The sequence below is a fragment of the Lithobates pipiens genome, unplaced genomic scaffold, assembly GCF_037356315.1.
Source record: "Lithobates pipiens isolate NorthernLeopardFrog02 unplaced genomic scaffold, aLitPip1_a1.2 Scaffold_22, whole genome shotgun sequence".
Taxonomy (NCBI): Eukaryota; Metazoa; Chordata; class Amphibia; order Anura; family Ranidae; genus Lithobates; species Lithobates pipiens.
This window is the reverse complement of record NW_027507784.1, coordinates 133,502,125-133,523,477: the sequence shown is the minus strand read 5'-3', so window position 1 is coordinate 133,523,477 and position 21,353 is coordinate 133,502,125. Positions and strand designations below refer to the sequence as shown.

General features: G+C 44.7%; 1 protein-coding gene across 1 annotated transcript in view; it reads left to right on the top strand.

The window, feature by feature from the left end:
* The window catches only part of SPAG16 (sperm associated antigen 16), a 1,450,443-nt gene that overhangs the window by 816,383 nt on the left and 612,707 nt on the right, over positions 1–21,353 (top strand). The window contains exon 13 of the mRNA XM_077448331.1: positions 11,694–11,820. Within this exon, the coding sequence (XP_077304457.1) occupies positions 11,694–11,820 (127 nt within the window). The remainder of the gene's footprint in view (positions 1–11,693; positions 11,821–21,353) is intronic.

Here is a 21,353-nt window from a genome sequence, read left to right as displayed (position 1 = left end):
AACAATTGATGTCAAGGTCGACATTTAACCCCTTGGGCAATAATGTGTCAGCCTGGAATATCCATTGGGTCTCGCGTTTGGATAATTTCCTCACTAGATTCGATCCCCTCCATGATGGTTTAAGGTGATTGATGCCCAAAAATCCGTCCAGAGTCCAGAGGGGTCCTAGTTGTGGAATATTTTAAAATGTAGCCAACACATTGTGGTCCTTGAAACCTATTTTTATATTAGCCACATATTCTGCAATCCTGATTTGTAATGCCCTTTTAGTCCGACCTATATACATCAATTTACAAGGACATTCCAGTAAATAAACTACATGTGTAGTATTACAGGTTATAAATTCTTTTATAGGGAACTCTCTATTATTGGAAGTAGAGATAAAACTTTGCACTGCTCTCATTGGTCTACACACTTCCCTACAAACACGACATTTGCTGCAAGCAAAAAAATACATCTTGGTCCCAGAAGGAGGGAGGTCTACTGGGTGGATCAATGATCCTTTTTACTATTCTATCTCCATAGCTTAAAGCCTTCCTATATTTAAATTTTGGTCTGGATGGGATAATATCTTTAAGAGTCCTGTTTAACAATAAAATTTGCCAATGGGACAGAAAAATGTGTTCAACTTCTCTAAATTGTGAATGATAGCCAGAGATGAAACTCCACTACTTACTATTTCCCGGAGAGAGGAGCCACATCTCTTAGGCACTTTACCCTTGATAGCTGAGAAAGGTTCTCTATTATCCCATCTAAATTAGTTTCACTGTATCCTTTTTCCATAAATTTATTTTTTCAAAATTAAGGCTTGGTCCCTTTAGTCATGGTCATTGGAACAGTTACATCTGACTCTCATCATCAGCCCTTTGGGTATATTTCTTAACCACATAGGGTGTTGTCCACTTAGGGTCGGGCGGTAACTATTTGAGTCTGTGGGTTTGAAATAAACCTTTGTTTCTAATTTATCTCCAAATCTGTATATATTAATGTCAAAGAAATGAATACTTTGTTGATTATATTCACAAGTGAGTTTAATATTATGGGTGTTATTTAATTCACTAATCCCCAAACCAGGAAGTGATTGCAGATGGCGTGTATGCAACACACGCTGTCTTGGGACCAGGAGACTCTGTGATTATACACTCAATTTCCAAATGTTTAACAGTGTTAAAATTACGTAGTTTGGATGCAGGGTTTGCTGTATTTAGGGGATTTTCAATAAAACAGGATTACGCTACGTCAGCTTTGTTTTTTATGAACCCCTTTGCAGCATAACACTAGCCTGTTTCCTATACTGATGATGGGAGTCTAGTTGGACAAAAGGCTCGATTAAGGCTGTTTTCTTTCATCTGTTTGGTGAGTTTAAACCCCATAGAGGAAGGAGTGCCTCACGTGATGAAAACTGGGAGTTGCTGTAGGGTGCACTTATCATCTACTACCTAGGATCACCCAATGCTATAAGACTAATTTTGCTACATCACCAGATTATATTTGTTAAGTTGGACACTCATCCAGCATCAGCGCTGCTTTAACTATTGGACTGTGTAATGTCTTTCTAATATATATATATATCCACTTTCAGACCGGACCATTTTGCTGGTAAATGACCAGAGGTCTTTTTACACTTTGGCACTGCGCTGCTTTAACTGGTAATTGCGCGGTCATGCAATGTTGTACCCAAACAAAATTTGCGTCCTTTTCTTCCCACAAATAGAGCTTTCTTTTGATGGTATTTGATTGCCTCTGCGATTTTTATTTTTTGCGATATAAACGTAAAAAGACCGCAAATTTTGAAAAAAAATGATATTTTCTACTTTTTGTTATTAGAAAAATCCAATAAACTCAATTTTAGTCATACATTTAGGCCAAAATGTATTCAGCCACATGTCTTTGGTAAAAAAAAAGTCAATAATTGTATATTTATTGGTTTGCGCAAAAGTTGTCACATCTACAAACTAAGGTACGTTTTCTGGAATTTACGCAGCTTTTAGTTTACGACTGCCTATCTCATTTCTTGAGGTGCTAAAATGGCAGGGCAGTACAAAACCCCCCCAAATGACCCCATTTTGGAAAGTAGACCCCCTAAGGAAATTGATAAGAGGCATGTTGAGCCCATTGAATATTTTATTTTTTTGCCTCAAGCGATTGAATAATGACAAAAAAAAAAATTTTTTTTTTTTTTTACACAAAGTTGTCACTAAATGATATATTGCTCACACATGCTATGGGCGTATGTGAAATGACACCCCAAAATAAATTCTGCTGCTTCTCCTGAGTATGGGGATACCACATATGTGGGACTTTTTGGGAGCCTAGCCGCGTACGGGGCCCCGAAAACCAAGCACCGCCTTCAGGCTTTCTAAGGGCGTAAATTTTTGAGTTCACTTCTCACTACCTATTACAGTTTTGAAGGCCATAAAATGCCAAGATGGCACAAAACCCCCACAAATGACCCCATTTTAGAAAGTAGACACCCCAAGCTATTTGCTGAGAGGCATGTTGAGTTCATGGAATATTTTATATTTTGCCACAAGTTGCGGGAAAATTACAAACTTTTTTTTTTTTTTTTTTTTTTTAACAAAGTTGTCACTAAATGATATATTGCTCATGCATGCCATGGGCATATGTGAAATGACACCCCAAAATAAATTCTGCTGCTTCTCCTGAGTACGGGGATACCACATATGTGGGACTTTTTGGGAGCCTAGCCGCGTACGGGGCCCCGAAAACCAAGCACCGCCTTCAGGCTTTCTAAGGGCGTAATTTTTTGATTTCACTCCTCACTACCTATTGCAGTTTTGAAGGCCATAAAATGCCAAGATGGCACAAAACCCCCACAAATGACCCCATTTTAGAAAGTAGACACCCCAAGCTATTTGCTGAGAGGCATGTTGAGTCCATGGAATATTTTATATTTTGCCACAAGTTGCGGGAAAATTACAAACTTTTTTTTTTTTTTTTTTTTTTCACAAAGTTGTCACTAAATGATATATTGCTCACGCATGCCATGGGCATATGTGAAATGACACCCCAAAATAAATTCTGCTGCTTCTCCTGAGTATGGGGATACCACATATGTGGGACTTTTTGGGAGCCTAGCCGCGTACGGGGCCCCGAAAACCAAGCACCGCCTTCAGGCTTTCTAAGGGCGTTACAGTTTTGAAGGCCATAAAATGCCAAGATGGCACAAACCCCCCCCAAATGACCCCATTTTGGAAAGTAGACACCCCTAAATTTAGGGGTACACTAGTGAGACTAGGTAATAAATGGCGGGTGCCCTGAAACTATAAAAAAATAACTAACCAACCAGCGTCACCTGTAACAGTTATATGGTGATCACTGGTGAAAGGGTTAACTAGGGGGCAATTAGGGGGCTTTATGCGGTAGTATATGGGGGTCCCTGGCGCTATAAAAAGCTGCAGCGAACCTAAATACCTACCTGCCTAACTAGCGTCACCTGTGACACTAATACAGCGATCAGAAAAACGATCGCTTATTAGGCTGGGTTCACACTGGAGCGATGCGGGAACGCCACGAATGCGCGGCGGGTTCCCGCATCGCATGCCTCCCGGCGGCAGTTCACACTGCCCTATGCGAACTGCTGGGAGTGTCAGTGAAATGTTACTGACACCCCCAGATCAGTTCGCATATCGCAGTGCGATCTGCAAACTCGGATCGCATGGTGTGAACACCCATGCGATCCGATTCTGCTGCGGGCCAAAAAAAGGGTCCCGTGCGAATTTGCGGCGGGTGCGGCGGATGCGGCGAATGGCTGAACTCGAATCGCACAGAGATCGGATGTGATTTGCACTGCAGTGCGGTGCGAATCACATCCGTTCTCATAAACCGCTGCAATGTGAACCCAGCCTTAGTGACACTGGCGACGGGGGGTGATCACGGGGTTAAACCTTTATTGGGGGGGTTAGGGGGGTACCTTAGAACTAAAGGGGGCTAACCCTAACTGCCCTAACAGTTATTAGTCACAAATGACACCCGCCGGGTGATCAGGGGGTTAAACCTTTATTAGGTAATAAATGGCGGGTGCCCTGAAACTATAAAAAAATAACTAACCAACCAGCGTCACCTGTAACAGTTATATGGTGATCACTGGTGAAAGGGTTAACTAGGGGGCAATCGGGGGGCTTTATGCGGTAGTATATGGGGGTCCCTGGCGCTATAAAAAGCTGCGGCGAACCTAAATACCTACCTGCCTAACTAGCGTCACCTGTGACACTAATACGGCGATCAGAAAAATGATCGCTTATTAGGCTGGGTTCACACTGCAGCGATGCGGAAACGCCACGAATGCGCGGCGGGTTCCCGCATCGCATGCCTCCCGGCGGCAGTTCACACTGCCCTATGCGAACTGCTGGGAGTGTCAGTGAAATGTTACTGACACCCCCAGATCAGTTCGCATATCGCAGTGCGATCTGCAAACTCGGATCGCATGGTGTGAACACCCATGCGATCCGATTCTGCTGCGGGCCAAAAAAAGGGTCCCGTGCGAATTTGCGGCGGGTGCGGCGGGTGTGGCGGGTGCGGCGGGTGCGGCGAATGGCTGAACTCGAATCGCACAGAGATCGGATGTGATTTGCACTGCAGTGCGGTGCGAATCACATTCGTTCTCATAAACCGCTGCAATGTGAACCCAGCCTTAGTGACACTGGGGACGGGGGGTGATCACGGGGTTAAACCTTTATTGGGGGGGTTAGGGGGGTACATTAGAACTAAAGGGGGCTAACTCTAACTGCCCTAACAGTTATTACAGTCACAAATGACACCAATGCAAAAAAAAAAAAAAAAAAAAAAAAAATGACATTGGTGTCACTGTGACTGGGGGGCAGGGGTAATTGGGGGGGTGATCGGGGGGTAAAGGGGGGGTGTGAGTGTGCCTGGCATGTTCTACTGTGTGTGTGAGTGTTGGTGCAACTTACTGATCCGCTCTCCTCCGTGTCGGAACGAAAAATACCGTCACGGAGGAGAGAATACATCACTTCCTCTCCTGTGTTTACATTACAGGAGAGGAAGTGATGTCACCGGGGATTTCTATTCGTCGGGAGCGATCGCGAGGGGGTGGCCATGAATGAATGGCCGTCCCCTCGTCCGGGATCGCTCCCGAACGAATACCGACCGCCGCAGGCACCGGGCGGGGGCCCGATCGGGCCCCCGACCCGCGGGAGGCAAGGGACGTACATGTATGTCCTTATGCCTGCCCGTGCCATTGTACCGACGTACATCGGCGTGCGGCGGTCGGCAACTGGTTATATATGTTATTTTTGGTATTTGAGGGTTTATACTGTTAAACATATACTTGTGAAGACAGAGCCTGGTTTTCAATAACACATTCAACAAGGTACCTCTAGGACCTATCCTGTTCCTTTTATCACCACCTTTATTGAACCTGCTATAGAAAGCCTTATCCACCACCACACAGAGCATGTACAGCAGGGTTATTTCCTTAAGAGTTCAGTGTAGTCACCTTCTCAGTTTCTGTACCGTCTGTGTTGTGTTCTTTCCCTAGCTTTAGTAGAAATCTGAATAAGATTTGGGACGTTTCCTTGGGTCAATAACCATTGAGCCAAAAAGTTATATAAAATAATTTGTACATAACTTTATTTAGGACATTCTACAATTCTTTAAAGAAAGGGTTTTGTTCCATAAAAAACAAGTTAACAAACTGCTTGTCCAGGGTGATGTAACCTTGGATTCAAGATCCAGTTTAGTATATCTTTTATCCAACGTGTTTCGTAGGCTGACCCAATTCATCAGGGCCTCAGATCCTGTCAAATACTACAGAGTCTATATCATATGCTTCCTAATATTGTCCAAAAAATTATGGATATCACAAACTGGGAAGACATAATTGTAGTATGTCTTAGGTCTTAACAGGTTTTCTGTATTGGTGTGATGTATTGTGTGTTCTCTGTGAAATATGTGCCAATACCAGCTACAACGTGGGCTTAAATTGCCAGGAGGGCTTCCATAGACATCCTCCCATATTTGCGCTTCTCCAGAGGCCGTGCACGCAGTGGTGCTCTGTGATTGCAGAGTCTGTGAGACTTGACTGATCATAGATTGGGTAAAGGGCTAATCAAAGCAGGCCCTTTACCACATGATCAGCTGTTAGCCAATGAAGGAAAAAAATCCAAGGCTTCTGTTAAAGGGACATCTGTCCCCTTAGCCGCTCTTATGTGCTGTTAATCAGTGCCACCTATCTGTACACGCTAGTGCCACCTATCTGTACCCACCAGTGCCACCTATCTGTACCCACCAGTGTCAACTATTAGTGCTGCCAATCAGTGCCGCCTACCAGTGCCTATCAGTTCCTATCAGTGCTGCCTAATAGTGCATATCAGTGCTACCTATCAGTTCCCATCAGTGCCACCTCTCTGTGCTGCCTATCAGTGCCCATGAGTGCCACCCATCAGCCACCCAGCATAATAATCTGTACCCCCTGATCAGTGCCCATTAGTATAACCTATCAGTGCCCATCGGTGCAGCCTCATCAGCGCACATCAGTGAAAAATTACCTGTTTATTTTTTTCAAAATTTTCGGTATTTTTTTGTTTAGTAAAAAATAAAAAAAAACAGTGGTGATTAAATACTAAATAAAAGCTATATTTGTGTGAAAAAAAATCTAAAAAGTTCATATGAGTAGTGTTGCATGACCGCACAATTGTTATTCGAAATGTGAGGGCACTGAAAGCTGAAAAATGGCCTGCGCAGGAAGGGGGTGCCTAGTAAACAAGTGGGTAAACTTCACTTCAGCTAGATGAAGCCGATATGTAGCTGCTTTCCATGAGTCTTTGCTTTTTATTATTAAGGAAAAACATTCTGGACCTTTGGATTTACATGCCTTATTTTTATAAAAGACTTATGTAGTGTGGTATGCCTATCTATAATAGAGGAGCTGCCAGTGACCATTCATATATATATATTTTTTATTTGTACTAATGGTGGCGGGGATGGGGGAGGGGGGTGAAGACAAAGATACAGAGCTGACAGGCAGGGAGGAGGGGGTGAGGGGGAGAGAGAAGAGGAGAGCTGTGGACGATGAAGAGAGGGGCAGATTAGACAGCACAAGCACTGTGCAGTTTAATGTGCTTTAAGGGAACAGGATCTCTATTTTTTTTGGGTTAACAAACACTTTAACAGCTTCAGCCCCGGAAGATTCTACCCCCTTCCTGACCAGATCACTTTTTTGCGATTCGGCACTGCATCGTTTTAACTGACAATTGCGTTGTCGTGTGAAGTTGTACCCAAACAAAATTGACATCCTTTTTTTCCCATAAATAGAGCTTTCTTTTAGTGGTCTTTGATCACCTCTGTGGTTTTTATTTTTTGCGCTATAAACAAAAAAAGAGCGTCAATTTTGAAGAAAAAAAAATGCATTATTTTTTACTATTTGCTATAATAAATACTTTCCAAAAATATATAAAAAAACTCAGTTTAGGTCAATATGTATTCTTCTACAATTTTTGGTAAAAAAATAGCAATAAGCGTATATTGATTGGTTTGTAGACATGTGCGATTCGTTTCGTACGAATTTCTCAAAATTCATACGTTGGGGAGGATCCGAAATACGAATTGCCGTGCGTCCTAATTCTGTACGGAATACGAACTTTTGTTTACGAATTCCAGATTTCGGATCAGTTGTCGTCGAATCGACGACGACTTCAATCGGTTTTTGCGGCGTTTTTTTACCGCGATTTGCGCCGATTTTTACCGCATTTTTCAGTCATTATGCTTATTATGACTTGCAGAAGACTTCTGTCATAGAAGTCAATGTAAGTTGCCTGAAGACATCGGTGAAGCACTTTCATCCTCTCTGGGCAGGCTGCCAAGAAAAGAACAAAATGATACAATGTTTCTTCTTCAATGGGCTGAACTCCCTGTGTAGAAGTTCTCAGTTTAACCATTTAAAGACTAAATCTTTTTTGACACTTGTTGCTTACAAGTAAAAGTCCAGTATTTTCTGCTAGAAAATCACTCAGAAGCCCCAAAAATTATATATATTTTTTTAGCAGAGACCCTAGGGAATAAAATAGCGGTCGTTGCAAGTTAGCCCTTTTTTTTTCGGTCGACCTCTAGGGAGCACTGACATTAGCAGCGTGACATACAGCAATGACACCTGCACCGTGATATACAGCACTGACACCAGCACCATGATAGAGAGCACTGACACCAGCACCATGATAGAGAGCACTGATACCTGCACCGTGATAGAGAGCACTGACACCTGCACCGTGATAGAGAGCACTGACACCTGCACCGTGATAGAGAGCACTGACACCTGCACCGTGATAGAGAGCACTGACACCTGCACCGTGATAGAGAGCACTGACACCTGCACCGTGATAGAGTGATCTGACACCTGCACCGTGATAGAGAGCACTGACATCAGCAGCATGACATAAAGCACTGACACCAGCACCGTGATATACAGCACTGACACCAGCACCGTGATATACAGCACTGACACCTGCACCGTAAGCAGCCCCAGGAGGAAGTCAGCATAGCACAGGGATGGTGGGAGCCCCTCATAATAAGCAGCCCCAGGAGGAAGTCAGCACAGCACAGGGATGGTGAACTTTACAAACCTACAGGTCATATTTGCAGCCACAAAATAATTACTAGCTGTGCACACATAGTCCCACCACATGGCCAATGACATAACACATGTATGAGGTGAATCTGGGATCGACAACTACAAGCATTCTTTTTTTATATGTGAAATTCTGAAAATTCAGGAATCTTGAGATAATGGAGGCGAGGAAAGGTGAGGGTAGGCAAAGAAGAGGGTGCAGGAGATGATCACCAGCACCAGCACCGTGATATAGAGCACTGACACCTGCACCGTGATAGAGTGATCTGACACCAGCACCGTGACATAACACATGTATGAGGTGAATCTGGGATCGACAACTACAAGCATTCTTTTTTTATATGTGAAATTCTGAAAATTCAGTTATCTTGAGATAATGGAGGCAAGGGAAGGTCAGGGTAGGCAAAGAATCATCTCCTGCACCCTTTTCTTTGCCTACCCTGACCTTCCCTCGCCTCCATTATCTCAAGATTCCTGCATTTTCAGAATTTCACATATAAAAAAAGAATGCTTGTAGTTGTCGATCCCAGATTCACCTCATAGATGTGTTATGTCACGGTGCTGGTGTCAGATCACTCTATCACGGTGCAGGTGTCATTGCTGTATGTCACGCTGCTAATGTCAGTGCTTTCTAGAGGTCGACCGAAAAAAAAAAGGGCTAACTTGCGTTTGAAAGACCTCTGCGCAAATACCGCGTCACATAAAATATTGCAACAACTGCTATTTTATTCCCTAGGGTCTCTGCTAAAAAATATATATATATAATTTTTGGGGCTTCTGAGTGATTTTCTAGCAGAAAATACTGGATTTTTACTTGTAAGCAACAAGTGTCAGAAAAGATTTAGTCTTTAAAAGGTTAAACTGAGAACTTCTACACACGGAGTTCAGCCCATTGAACAAGAAACATTGTATCATTTTGTTCTTTTCTTGGCAGCCTGCCCAGAGAGGATGAAAGTGCTTCACCAATGTCTTCAGGCAACTTACATTGACTTCTATCACAGAAGTCTTCTGCAAGTCATAATAAGCAATGTTTTTGCCTTTAAATTCATGGTAAAGAACGTTCGTACGAAAATTCGTATTTCGTACGAAACAGAACGGAATTTTCGGACACAAAATACGAATTACGAATTAATTTTATTACGAATCGAAACGGAACAGAACGAAACAAATTTTTTGACGGCGCCCATGTCTATTGGTTTGCACAAAAGTTATAGCGTCTACAAAATAGGAAATATATTTATAGCATTTTTATTATTAGTTTTTTTTTTTACTAGTAATGGCAATCTGCTACATTATGGCGGACACGTCGGACAATTTTGACACATTTTTGGGACCACTGGCATTGATAGTGATCAGTGCGATTAAAAATGCACTGATTACTGTAAAAATGTCACTGGCAGTGAAGGGGTTAACAATAAGGGGCGATAAATGGGTTACATGTGGCCTAGCTTCGGTACTAACTGAAAGGGGATTGGGACAGTGCAGAAAAGGTAACACATCGCTGTTCGTACTCTGTATGAACAGACGATCTGTCAGTTCTCCTCTCAGAGTACTGGAAACTATGTGTTTACACACACAGTCCCGGGTTCTCCGTCTCTAATCGGTGATTGCGGGAATCCGGCAGTGATCGAGACTGCCGGGGACTCGCATCTGCCCGGTGGGGGGTGCGCGCGTGACTCCAGCGGCATTTGCACACCCCCTAGTGGCCACAGGGCAAAGCGACGTTACATAATGTTTCGTCCAGCCGTGCCATTCTGCCATAGTACAACTGTGGCGACTGGTCGGCATGTGATTAACTAGACAACATAACACACTATGCATGCAGTGCAAAACAATGAGCCTTATCCAAACTATGAAATAATATAAAAATGTATCCCTCCTGTAGGGTGTTGATGGGTACTCTTCAGTGCAGATATTGTTGTAGCTTGCATTCAGAGGCAGCAATCAAAAGTAGCTTCTTCAGCAGTACAGTAAGGTATATAAACAGTGCAGGCCACAATGTCGGGAACCACATTGAACTCTTCCAGTAAATAAGTTCTGTTTACTTATTTATCCACTGGCAAGGCCTAATTACAAAACTTGTGAGTTGACTTGGATTTAAATGGTTAGACATTGTATAGAACGATCCATCTATCTTTCCTCCTGTCTTAATCACTTTTGACCTTTTCATGCAGATTACTTATGCTAAATGTTAAATGCAATGCCAGAATTTTTCTGCAAATAAATAATTTGAGAAAAACATATCTGGGCCCCATTAATTTTTTATATGGTTAAATGTACTTGTACTGTATGAATATTCTTGTATTGTCTTCTTTCACACGCGGGCTGTCAGGGTCCATCACCTTAGTCCATTTTCACCTTGGAAAATATCTCAGCCAGGCTCTTCCTGTTGTGGCAGCTAATTAATCTCACCCTAGTCTCCATGCAGCCCACTTGTCTATCCTTTGTGTCAATCACTATAAGTGAGTGCCATATGCACTATGTGTTCTAGTTTCTTATGTAGCCTGCCTGCTTTCCTTGTTGACACATAAGGGTGTGAGTTCTAATTACATCTCATGGCTCTGCAAGAAATTCATTTGGGACATGTTATTTAAAGCAGCAATATATGTTACTGCGGAGATTGAGTGATAAGCAGCCCAGAGAGAGGGCAATCTAACTAGTCGAAATTTGGCTTGCACCGTGCAATGGAATAATAATGACCTGATATATCAATGTGCGAATTGTTAAGCATTTGTTAACTCCTCCCGTATGTTTTATCTCACTTATTGAACTGCTTATTTTCTTGTTCTTTCAGAGGTTTTACATTTTTGTTCTCTTTGTCTGAATACATTATTGCAATTATGGAAAGTATTGGTACTACTTTTAATATAAACTATAAGAGTCTTTTTCTTTGTATGCACATTTTGGAAACTAAGTTGCTAGTTTTCAGCAACAGGGTGTAAAGAGTGTTTTTACTATGCAGTATTCATTGTTTTATCTAAACTTTTCAAATATTATTGCAGTGCTTGAATTTGCAGATTTACAAGTAAGAACAGTTGTTTCTGTGCCTTTGCTTGTTAGTTAATCTCTTATTGCTTTTGTTTGACAGTGAGCGGTGTAGGTACACCATGAGAGGCCATGTGGACTCTGTCAACAGCATTGAGTTCCTTCCATACTCCAACATTGTGCTCACCAGCTCTGCAGACAAGACTTTGTCCTTGTGGGATGCTAGAATGGTAAGTCTTTTATATACCTCACCATTCCTGTCTAATTTGTTGACCACAATTTCAGATGTAGACTTGGTATTGCACTGTTTGTGATTCAGTAATAACCAATAGTCAGTGAGTTACAATATTGAGTTGTCTGGCTTCTCATAACTGTTCCTCACTTGGCAATATCTTGGAGCCAAATACCCCTCAACATTGTGCTCACCAGCTCTGCAGACAAGACTTTCTCCTTGTGGGATGCTAGAATGGTAAGTCTTTTATATACCTCACCATTCCTGTCTAATTTGTTGACCACAAGGGGCCAGGGGTCAGTACCCGGAAGCCACCCGGCTGAAGATGACAGCAATCAGTGGGGAGCTCCAGGACAGCACAGCGTTGGATTATAAGATCGTTCCACTTTAAGGAAAAGTACCGTGTATTAAACCAATAATTGTTTCTATGCATATTCATTTATTCATTCTTGTCTAGTCTTGTCTATGTAAAGCTGGCCATTCACTAGTAGATTTCCAAACGAATATTTTTATGAACATTTGTACAAAAATTCTCAGTGCATTCCATGACTTAACAAATGGCGTATGAAAGTACTTCAAAATTTCATTTGCGTTTAACATTTGATTTTGAAATGCATGGACTTTACGGAACAAATACTACATAAACTGTTAGCATTTTGTTCATTTTCAGAAAAAGTCCTGCTTCTTTGAAATTTCTCATTACTGTGGTCGAAAACAAATGTCAATTTTACACCTCTAACAATTAAAAAAGTGAACAAACATTGATAAAATGAAACATGATACTAATAGTTTATCATGTCATCCAAATTATTTAAAGTGGAATTGTGGCCTTAAAATATGTGCTGCATCTATTTTTACATGTATCTCTGAGCCCCCTTGAAAAGTCCTGCAAATACCTGTTCAAGTGAAGTCCACCTAGTGAGGTTTCTTGCAGTGGTGTGGTAACAATACAACACTGAAAAGCAATTGAATGGTTATATGCTGCCCCCAGTGACAAGGATGTAAGTCGAGCTGCTGCTACTACCTATGTGTTCCCCTATCCACAATGATAGAAAAAAAGACAGATATAAATACCTATCTGCAGCTATGTGCTGTGGCGTAATTCTTAGAGGTGGAGCCTGGTGGTGGGACTATCAGCACAATACATGAGACTTGCTGGATATTGTTGTATGCCTTGTTTTTAATCAATAAATGTGAATGCATTGTATGAAGCTTGGGTGGTAAGGTTTGTTCAGGCTTACACCTAGGTACTGCACTATTGGAAGCACTTGTGTCTTGCCATGTCATCTTGGAGTTTCTGTTGACTAATCTGGAGCCATCCTTGATGGGGAACCATACAGTGTCTTAAAGAGGAAGTAAACCCTGATGAGTTTACTTCCTCTTTCATTCCCTGCAAAGGCAAAGCAAAATGGGCTACTATGCATCGCATAGTAGTCCATTATGTGTCACTTACCTGACACAGGAGCCAGCAATGTCACCGCTGTCCCCTGTAGTCCGGCGCATCCATCTTCTCGGTGGGGTCTCGCTGCTCCGCCGCTGTCATTCGGTGAAGCCGCGATGACATCACTCCCACGCATGCGCACGGGAGCCGACACGCGCGGCATCTTCGTCGTTGGCGGTGCTGCACTCAGTGCGTGTGCCTGTCTTTCGGCAAATATCTCCTAAACCGTGTAGGTTTAGGAGATATTTCTTGGACCTACAGGTAAGCCTTAATCTAGGCTTACCTGTAGGTCAAAGTGTGTTGTAAGGGTTTACAACCACTTTAAGGAACCAGAATATTAGCCTATAAGCCCAATTGACCCATAGGGGTTTATGATGGAGGTGATCCTGCATTGCACTTGGTGAAGTCAGTGAGTGGAGTCACAATGTGTGTTTGTGAAACACTGTTCACAAGTAGAGACTGTTTAGAGCTTTAGAAGGTTATTAATATTATTGTATCTATTTTTCATAATTTTTTTTATCACTTTGTTATTATATATTGTTTGCTATTTTGCACAGTGGGACATGAACCTTATATATTGTGGACTTTTTTTATATCATATTTTATCACTATATATATATATATATATATATATATATATATATATATATATATATATATATATATATATATATATATATATATATATACATATACATATATATGTGTGTGTGTGTGTATATATATATATATATAATTATATATTGCTATTTTGCACAGTGGCACATGCACTTTACAGTGGTGTGAAAAAGTGTTCGCCCCCTTCCTCATTTCCTGTTCCTTTGCATGTTTGTCACACTTAAGTGTTTCGGAACATCAAACCAATTTAAACAATAGTCAAGGACAACACAAGTAAACACAAAATGCAATTTGTAAATGAAGGTGTTTATTATTAAAGGTGAAAAAAAATCCAAACCATCATGGCCCTGTGTGAAAAAGTGATTGCCCCCTAAACCTAATAACTGGTTGGGCCACCCTTAGCAGCAACAACTGCAACCAAGCGTTTGCGATAACGTGCAATGAGGCTTTTACAGCGTCCTGGAGGAATTTTGGCCCACTCATCTTTGCAGAATTGTCCTAATTCAGTTACATTAGAGGGTTTTCGAGCATGAACGGCCTTTTTAAGGTCATACCACAACATCTCAATAGGATTCAGGTCAGGACTTTGGCTAGGCCACTCCAAAGTCTTCATTTTGTTTTTCTTCAGCCATTCGGTGGTGGACTTGCTGGTGTGTTTAGGATCATTGTCCTGCTGCAGAACCCAAGTTCGTTTCAGCTTGAGTACACGAACAGATGGTCGGACATTCTCCTTCAGGATCTCTTGGTAGACAGCAGAATTCATAGTTCCTTTTATCACGGCAAGTCTTCCAGGTCCTGAAGCAGCAAAACAGCCCCAGACCATCACACTACCACCACCATATTTTACTGTTGGTATAATGTTCTTTTTATGAAATGCAGTGTTCCTTCTACGCCAGATATACTTGGACACACACCTTCCAAAGAGTTCCACTTTTGTCTCATCGGTCCACAGAATGTTGTCCCAAAAGTCTTGGGGATCATCAAGATGTGTTGTGGAGAAATTGAGACGAGCTTTGATGTTCTTTTTGCTCAGCAGTGGTTTTCTCCTTGGAACTCTGCCATGCAGGCCATTTTTGCCCAGTCTTTTCCTGATGGTGGAGGCATGAACGCTGACCTTAACTGAGGCAAGTGAGGCCTGCAGTTCCTTGGACGTTGTTGTGGGGTCTTTTGTGACCTCTTGGATGAGTCGTCGCTGCGCTCTTGGGGTAATTTTGGGCGCCCGGCCACTCCTGGGAAGGTTCACCACTGTTCCATGTCTTCGCCATTTGTGGATAATGGCTCTCACTGTGGTTCGCTGGATTCCCAAAGCTTTGGAAATGGCTTTATAACCCTTTCCAGACTGATAGATCTCAATTACTTTCTTTCTCAATTGTTCCTGAATTTCTTTGGGTCTCGGCATGATGTGTAGCTTTTAAGGATCTTCTGGTGGACCTTACTGTGTCAAGCAGCTCCTATTTAAGTGATGCCTTGATTGTGAACAGGTGTGGCAATAATCAGGCCTGGGTGTGGCTAGAGAAATTGAACTCAGGTGTGGACAACCACAGTTATACTATGTTTTAACAAGGGGGGCAATCACTTTTTCACACAGGGCCATGATGGTTTGGATTTTTTTTCACCTTTAATAATAAACACCTTCATTTACAAATTGCATTTTGTGTTTACTTGTGTTGTCCTTGACTATTGTTTAAATTGGTTTGATGTTCCGACACACTTAAGTGTGACAAACATGCAAAGGAACAGGAAATGAGGAAGGGGGCAAACACTTTTTCACACCACTGTATATGAAGTTTGATTGTATATATTATCAATTTATGGAGTTATGTTTGTTTATCTAGCAGCACTACCACATAGGTGTTTATATCTGTTTTTCTTTACTCTAACAATGCAACACAGCTCTAGAATTCAGAGAAGAGTTTTCATTCTCATGTAGACTGTGCCTGCTTGCACTACTGTGAGATGAAAAATGTTGCAGGGGTATTGACTATTAGCATTATCACTGCTGATTCACAAGCCTGTATATCATGTACCTGGTAGCAGAGCCTTAAATGATGAGGAAGGCCTCTCTTACACCTCTGACTTGAGGGCCCCTGGTAGTGTGAACAGAACATGCAGTTCAGCGTGGCATGAGTACCTGTAGGTCTTGCCAGTAGCAGAGCGGGTATCCACACAAGGCAGGAGAGGTCATCAGTAGTTTTAGTGAAGAAGGTGGGCTGGTAAACAGCTGGTGGATGGCAGACTAAAGCAGGCTGGTACTGGTGACAAAGGGTGGGTAAGGCATGCACTGGTAGCAGACTGTAGGACAGTAGGCACAGCGGGATGTAAGGCAAAAAACAGGGAGCTTATGCAGGCAGGCTGGGTCATACATTGGTAGGGCAGATCTGCTACAGAGGAGCAGGCAATAGCATGGTCTGGGTACGAGCCGAGTCAGGAACAGTGGAAGAGAAACAAATGGAGCAGGCAGAGGTCAAGGACAAGCTGGGGTCGGTGCAGGAAGAGTGAAGAGAAGGGTAAGACAAGCTGGGTCAGCAACTGGAATCAGGATGCAGAATCAGAGGGTCACAGGGTCACAGGATACAGGGAAGGATGAAAGACAAAGCAGCACCGGTCCTGAGCACTGACAGTGGTTAACCGCTTGCTGCCCGCCCACCTTCAAATGACAGAGGGGCGGTGTGGCTCTCGTTCTAGGTGGATGTCAAATAATGGCGCTGGGTCGGGGGAAGGGGGAAGAAGGTGGGGAGAAACAGGAAATCTGTGGCTAAATCTCCCTGTTTGGAGATTTATACAGCATTTGCTCTATATTTGTGTGTGGTTGTGTTAGTGTATGTGTGAGTGATATGTTCCTATAGATTGGATGTAAACTGCATTTTTTTTTTTATAGTGGCTGATGAAACCGTGATTTTGAGGCAACTCACATTGGGTATCAAAGGCATTCATATGAATATGTTTACTTATAGGAAGAGCCCACCACCCCTGACATCTTTCCAACCCAATCATCAAGCATAGAGTCATAAATTATTCTGTAGGAAAGGGATAAAAAGATAAAAGCGTAATTATGTATTGTTACAAAATTGTAAACACCTCTAAGGCGGCGTACACACGGGCGGACTGTCTGCCCAAAGTAAGTTCGTCAGACAGTCCGCTCAAACTTTTGAATGAACGAACTTGCCCACACACGGCACTTTTTGAGCGGACTAATACGGCAGACTAAGTTCGTCTTACTAAGTCTGCGCAACTTTTGAAATGAACGGACTCGCCCACACACGCGGAGGAAAGTCCGCTCATTTCGAGCGCGTGTCAAGGTAGGCGGGGCCCGCGACGGAGACGTCGTGGGCCCCGCCGCCTGGAATGGACTTAAAGGGGAACCCCAACGCCGAAAAAAATCGGCGTGGGGGTCCCCCCAAAGTCCACAACAGACCCTTGTCCGAGCACGCTACCCGGCCAGCCAGGAAAGGGGGGCGAGCGAGCGCGCCCCCCCTCCTGAGCCGTACCAGGCCACGTGCCCTCAACATGGGGGGTGCCTTGGGGAAGGGGGGGCCGCGCGGCCCCCCCACCCCAAAGCACCTTGTCCCCATGTTGATGAGGACAAGGGCCTCTTCCCGACAACCCTGGCCATTGGTTGTCGGGCTCTGTGGGCGGGGGGCTTATCGGAATCCGGGAGCCCCCTTTAATAAGGGGGCCCCCGGATACCGGCCCCCACCCTATGTGAATGAGTATGGGGTACAATGTACCCCTACCCATTCACCTGTGAAAAAAAGTAAAAAAAAAAACACAACACAGGGTTAAAATATTTTATTGCACAGCTCCGGGGGTCTTCCGTCTTCGGGGGTCTTCTCGCCGGACTCCTCCGCTATCTTCTTGTAGCTCTTTTGCTAGCGGAGGAGTCCGGCTTTCTTCCTCCCCGCCGCCGGCCTCTTCTCCCGACTTCGGGGGTCTTGTCCCCCTCTTCGGTTCTTCTGCCGGGCCACCGCGCCTTCTTATAGCTCTTTTAGAGGCGGTGGCCCGGTCTTCTGCCGCCGCCTTCCGTTCTTCTGCCGGGCCACCGCGCCTTCTTATAGCTCTTTAGAGGCGGTGGCCCAGACTTCTGTCGCCGCCTTCCGTCCTCCTCCTCCCTCCTCCTCCTCCTCCTCCTCCTCCTCCTCCTCCTCCTCCTCCTCCTCCTCCTCCTCCTCCTCCTCCTCCCTCCTCCTCCTCCTCCTCCTCTCCTCCTCCTCCTCCTCCTCCTCCTCCTCCTCCTCCTCCTCCTCCTCTCCTCCTCCTCCTCCTCCTCCTCCTCCTCCTCCTCCTCCTCCTCCTCCTCCTCCTCCTCCTCCTCCTCCTCCTCCTCCTCCTCCTCCTCCTCCTCCTCCTCCTCCTCCTCCTCCTCCTCCTCCTCCTCCTCCTCCTCCTCCTCCTCCTCCTCCTCCTCCTCCTCCTCCTCCTCCTCCTCCTCCTCCTCCTCCTCCTCCTCCTCCTCCTCCCTCCTCCTCCTCCTCCTCCTCCTCCTCCTCCTCCTCCTCCTCCTCCTCCTCCTCCTCCTCCTCCTCCTCCTCCTCCTCCTCCTCCTCCTCCTCCTCCTCCTCCTCCTCCTCCTCCTCCTCCTCCTCCTCCTCCTCCTCCTCCTCCTCCTCCTCCTCCTCCTCCTCCTCCTCCTCCTCCTCCTCCTCCTCCTCCTCCTCCTCCTCCTCCTCCTCCTCCTCCTCCTCCTCCTCCTCCTCCTCCTCCTCTCCTCCTCCTCCTCCTCCTCCTCCTCTCCTCCTCCTCCTCCTCCTCCTCCTCCTCCTCCTCCTCCTCCTCCTCCTCCTCCTCCGGAATGCCAGAGCCGCGCTGTGCGGCCACTTATATAGTGACAATGGGGCGGTGTCACATGGTATATGTCACATGGGGACTATGACATCGTAAGGGGGCAGGGTCACCATGTGACCAACCCATGTGACATATACCATGTGACACCGCCCCATTGTCACTATATAAGTCGCAGCGCCGCCCTGGCATTCCGGCCGGAGAGAGCGTCGTGTCAACATCTCCTGGAGAAAAAGAAGAAGAAGAACGGAAGGCGGCGACGGCGGTGACAGAAGACCAGGCCACCGCCTCTAAAAGAGCTATAAGAAGGCGCGGTGGCCCGGCAGAAGAACGGAAGGCGGTGGCAGAAGACCGGGCCACCGCCTCTAAAAGAGCTATAAGAAGGCGCGGTGGCCCGGCAGAAGAACCGAAGAGGGGGACAAGACCCCCGAAGTCGGGAGAAGAGGCCGGCGGCGGGGAGGAAGAAAGCCGGACTCCTCCGCTAGCAAAAGAGCTACAAGAAGATAGCGGAGGAGTACGGCGAGAAGACCCCCCGAAGACGGAAGACCCCCGGAGCTGTGCAATAAAATATTTTAACCCTGTGTTGTGTTTTTTTTTTGTACTTTTTTTTCACAGGTGAATGGGTAGGGGTACATTGTGCCCCATACTCATTCACATAGGGGGGGGGCTGGTATCCGGGGGCCCCCTTATTAAAGGGTGCTCCCGGATTCCGATAAGCCCCCGCCCGCAGACCCCGACAACCAACGGCCAGGGTTGTCGGGAAGAGGCCCTTGTCCTCATCAACATGGGGACAAGGTGCTTTGGGGTGGGGGGCCGCGCGGCCCCCCTTCCCCAAGGCACCCCCCATGTTGAGGGCACGTGGCCTGGTACGGCTCAGGAGGGGGGGCGCGCTCACTCGCCCCCCTTTCCTGGCCGGCCGAGTAGCGTGCTCGGACAAGGGTCTGTTGTGGACTTTGGGGGGACCCCCACGCCGATTTTTTTCGGCGTTGGGGTTCCCCTTTAAGTCCATACCAGGCGGCGGGGCCCGCGACGTCTCCTTCGCGGGCCCCGCCTACCTGGAGACGCGCTCGAAATGAGCAGACTTTTCTCCGGGCGGGAACAGTTCGCTCATTTCGAAAGTACAGCGGACTGGCACACACACGGGCGGACTGTCCGCTCAAACCAAGTTTCAGCGGACAGTTTTACGGAAATTCCGTAAGACTTTGTTCGTCAGACAGTCCGCTGAAACTGTCCGCTGAAGCCCACACACGAGCGGACTGTCCGCTGAAACACTGTTCAGAGGACAAAGTTGGGCGAACAGTCCGCCCGTGTGTACGCGGTCTAACTCTTAATTTAGGCCACCAGGCAATAACCAAGCTAAAAAATAATTCCAAAATGTCTCACACTCGCAAAACCTGTGGAATCTCTTGGCTTCCGAGAGGTTTCTGGATATCTGCTCTACTACACATACTTCCAAACCTGCAGATGATTTTAGATGGTGTTTGGCAAAGTGGCAAGGAATGTTATATTTGTCTATGCCTCCTATCCATCTGCAATGTTTGCCAAGCCTTTCTCTTAACGGACAGATGGTTTGTGTTATATATATATATATATATATATATATATATATATATATATATATATATATATATATATAGTAAATTGCATGGACAGCTTCAGCAATAAACAACGACATGGTCGGAGGAGCAATTGTAGAACTCTTAAAATGTATGTGTTTTTCCTTTTCCAATAAACTCTTTTTTTTCCATGGTTTAAAAAAGCACAGGTTTTGCATAATGGTTTATTGCACCTATACATGCCTATGATAGGAATAAGGCAAAGCCGGGGAGATGGAGTGCTTGGTTGGTGTTTTAGCTTACTGAGGGCTATTTTGTTTTTAAGATTGGGAGGTTTTCTGTATGAAATTTGCGGTTGTTCGGGGAGAAAAGGTTAAAGAGGATGTAGTATTTTCCAGTATTTTTGAGGATTTGGTCCTTTTGTTTGTGCTCTGTTTGAAACTTAGTGGTGAATCGAATGGTCTGATCAAAGAGTTCTGTTTCTTTTTTGGGGGGTTGGTCATCAAGGTAATATGTATATGCTTGCTGGATGAGGGAATCTGGGTACCCTTTATCCATTAGTTTGTTTCTTAGGATTGCATTACTTATTACTTATGGTGATGACAGCTTTTGTAATGTAGTAAAGAGTTGCCTGCCGTGGGTTTAAAAATTTTTTGGCATGTATCTTGGCTCCAAAATGGTATAATTCCAAGTTTAGAAAAGCCAGTTTATTTGGATCTGTGACATGCTTAAAGGAGAGCCCGTGTGGAATGTTATTGCAATGTGTGACAAATTGTGTAATGGATTAATTTGGACCATTCAAAATGATTAAAATATTGATATATCGACCAAAAAATACTAGCTTTCCAGAAAAAGGGTTGGTGTGCCATATGTGTTGGGCCTCTCACAATCCCATAGCTAGATTGGCATATGACGCCATTATATTTAGCGCCCATTGCCATGCCGCTTCCCTGCATAAGGCTGGCCCCGATACAGTGAAGTTCCTTTATTCTCCCCACAGCGTAAAGCTGTGGGACTACAAGAACTACATAGACTTTTAATGCAGCAGGATCCGCCACATATTTGCGCAACACATGTATATCTGGAAGCAGGATTAGCCTGTGAAAAGGCAGAGAAGTCTGTCTAGAGCAATTTTTC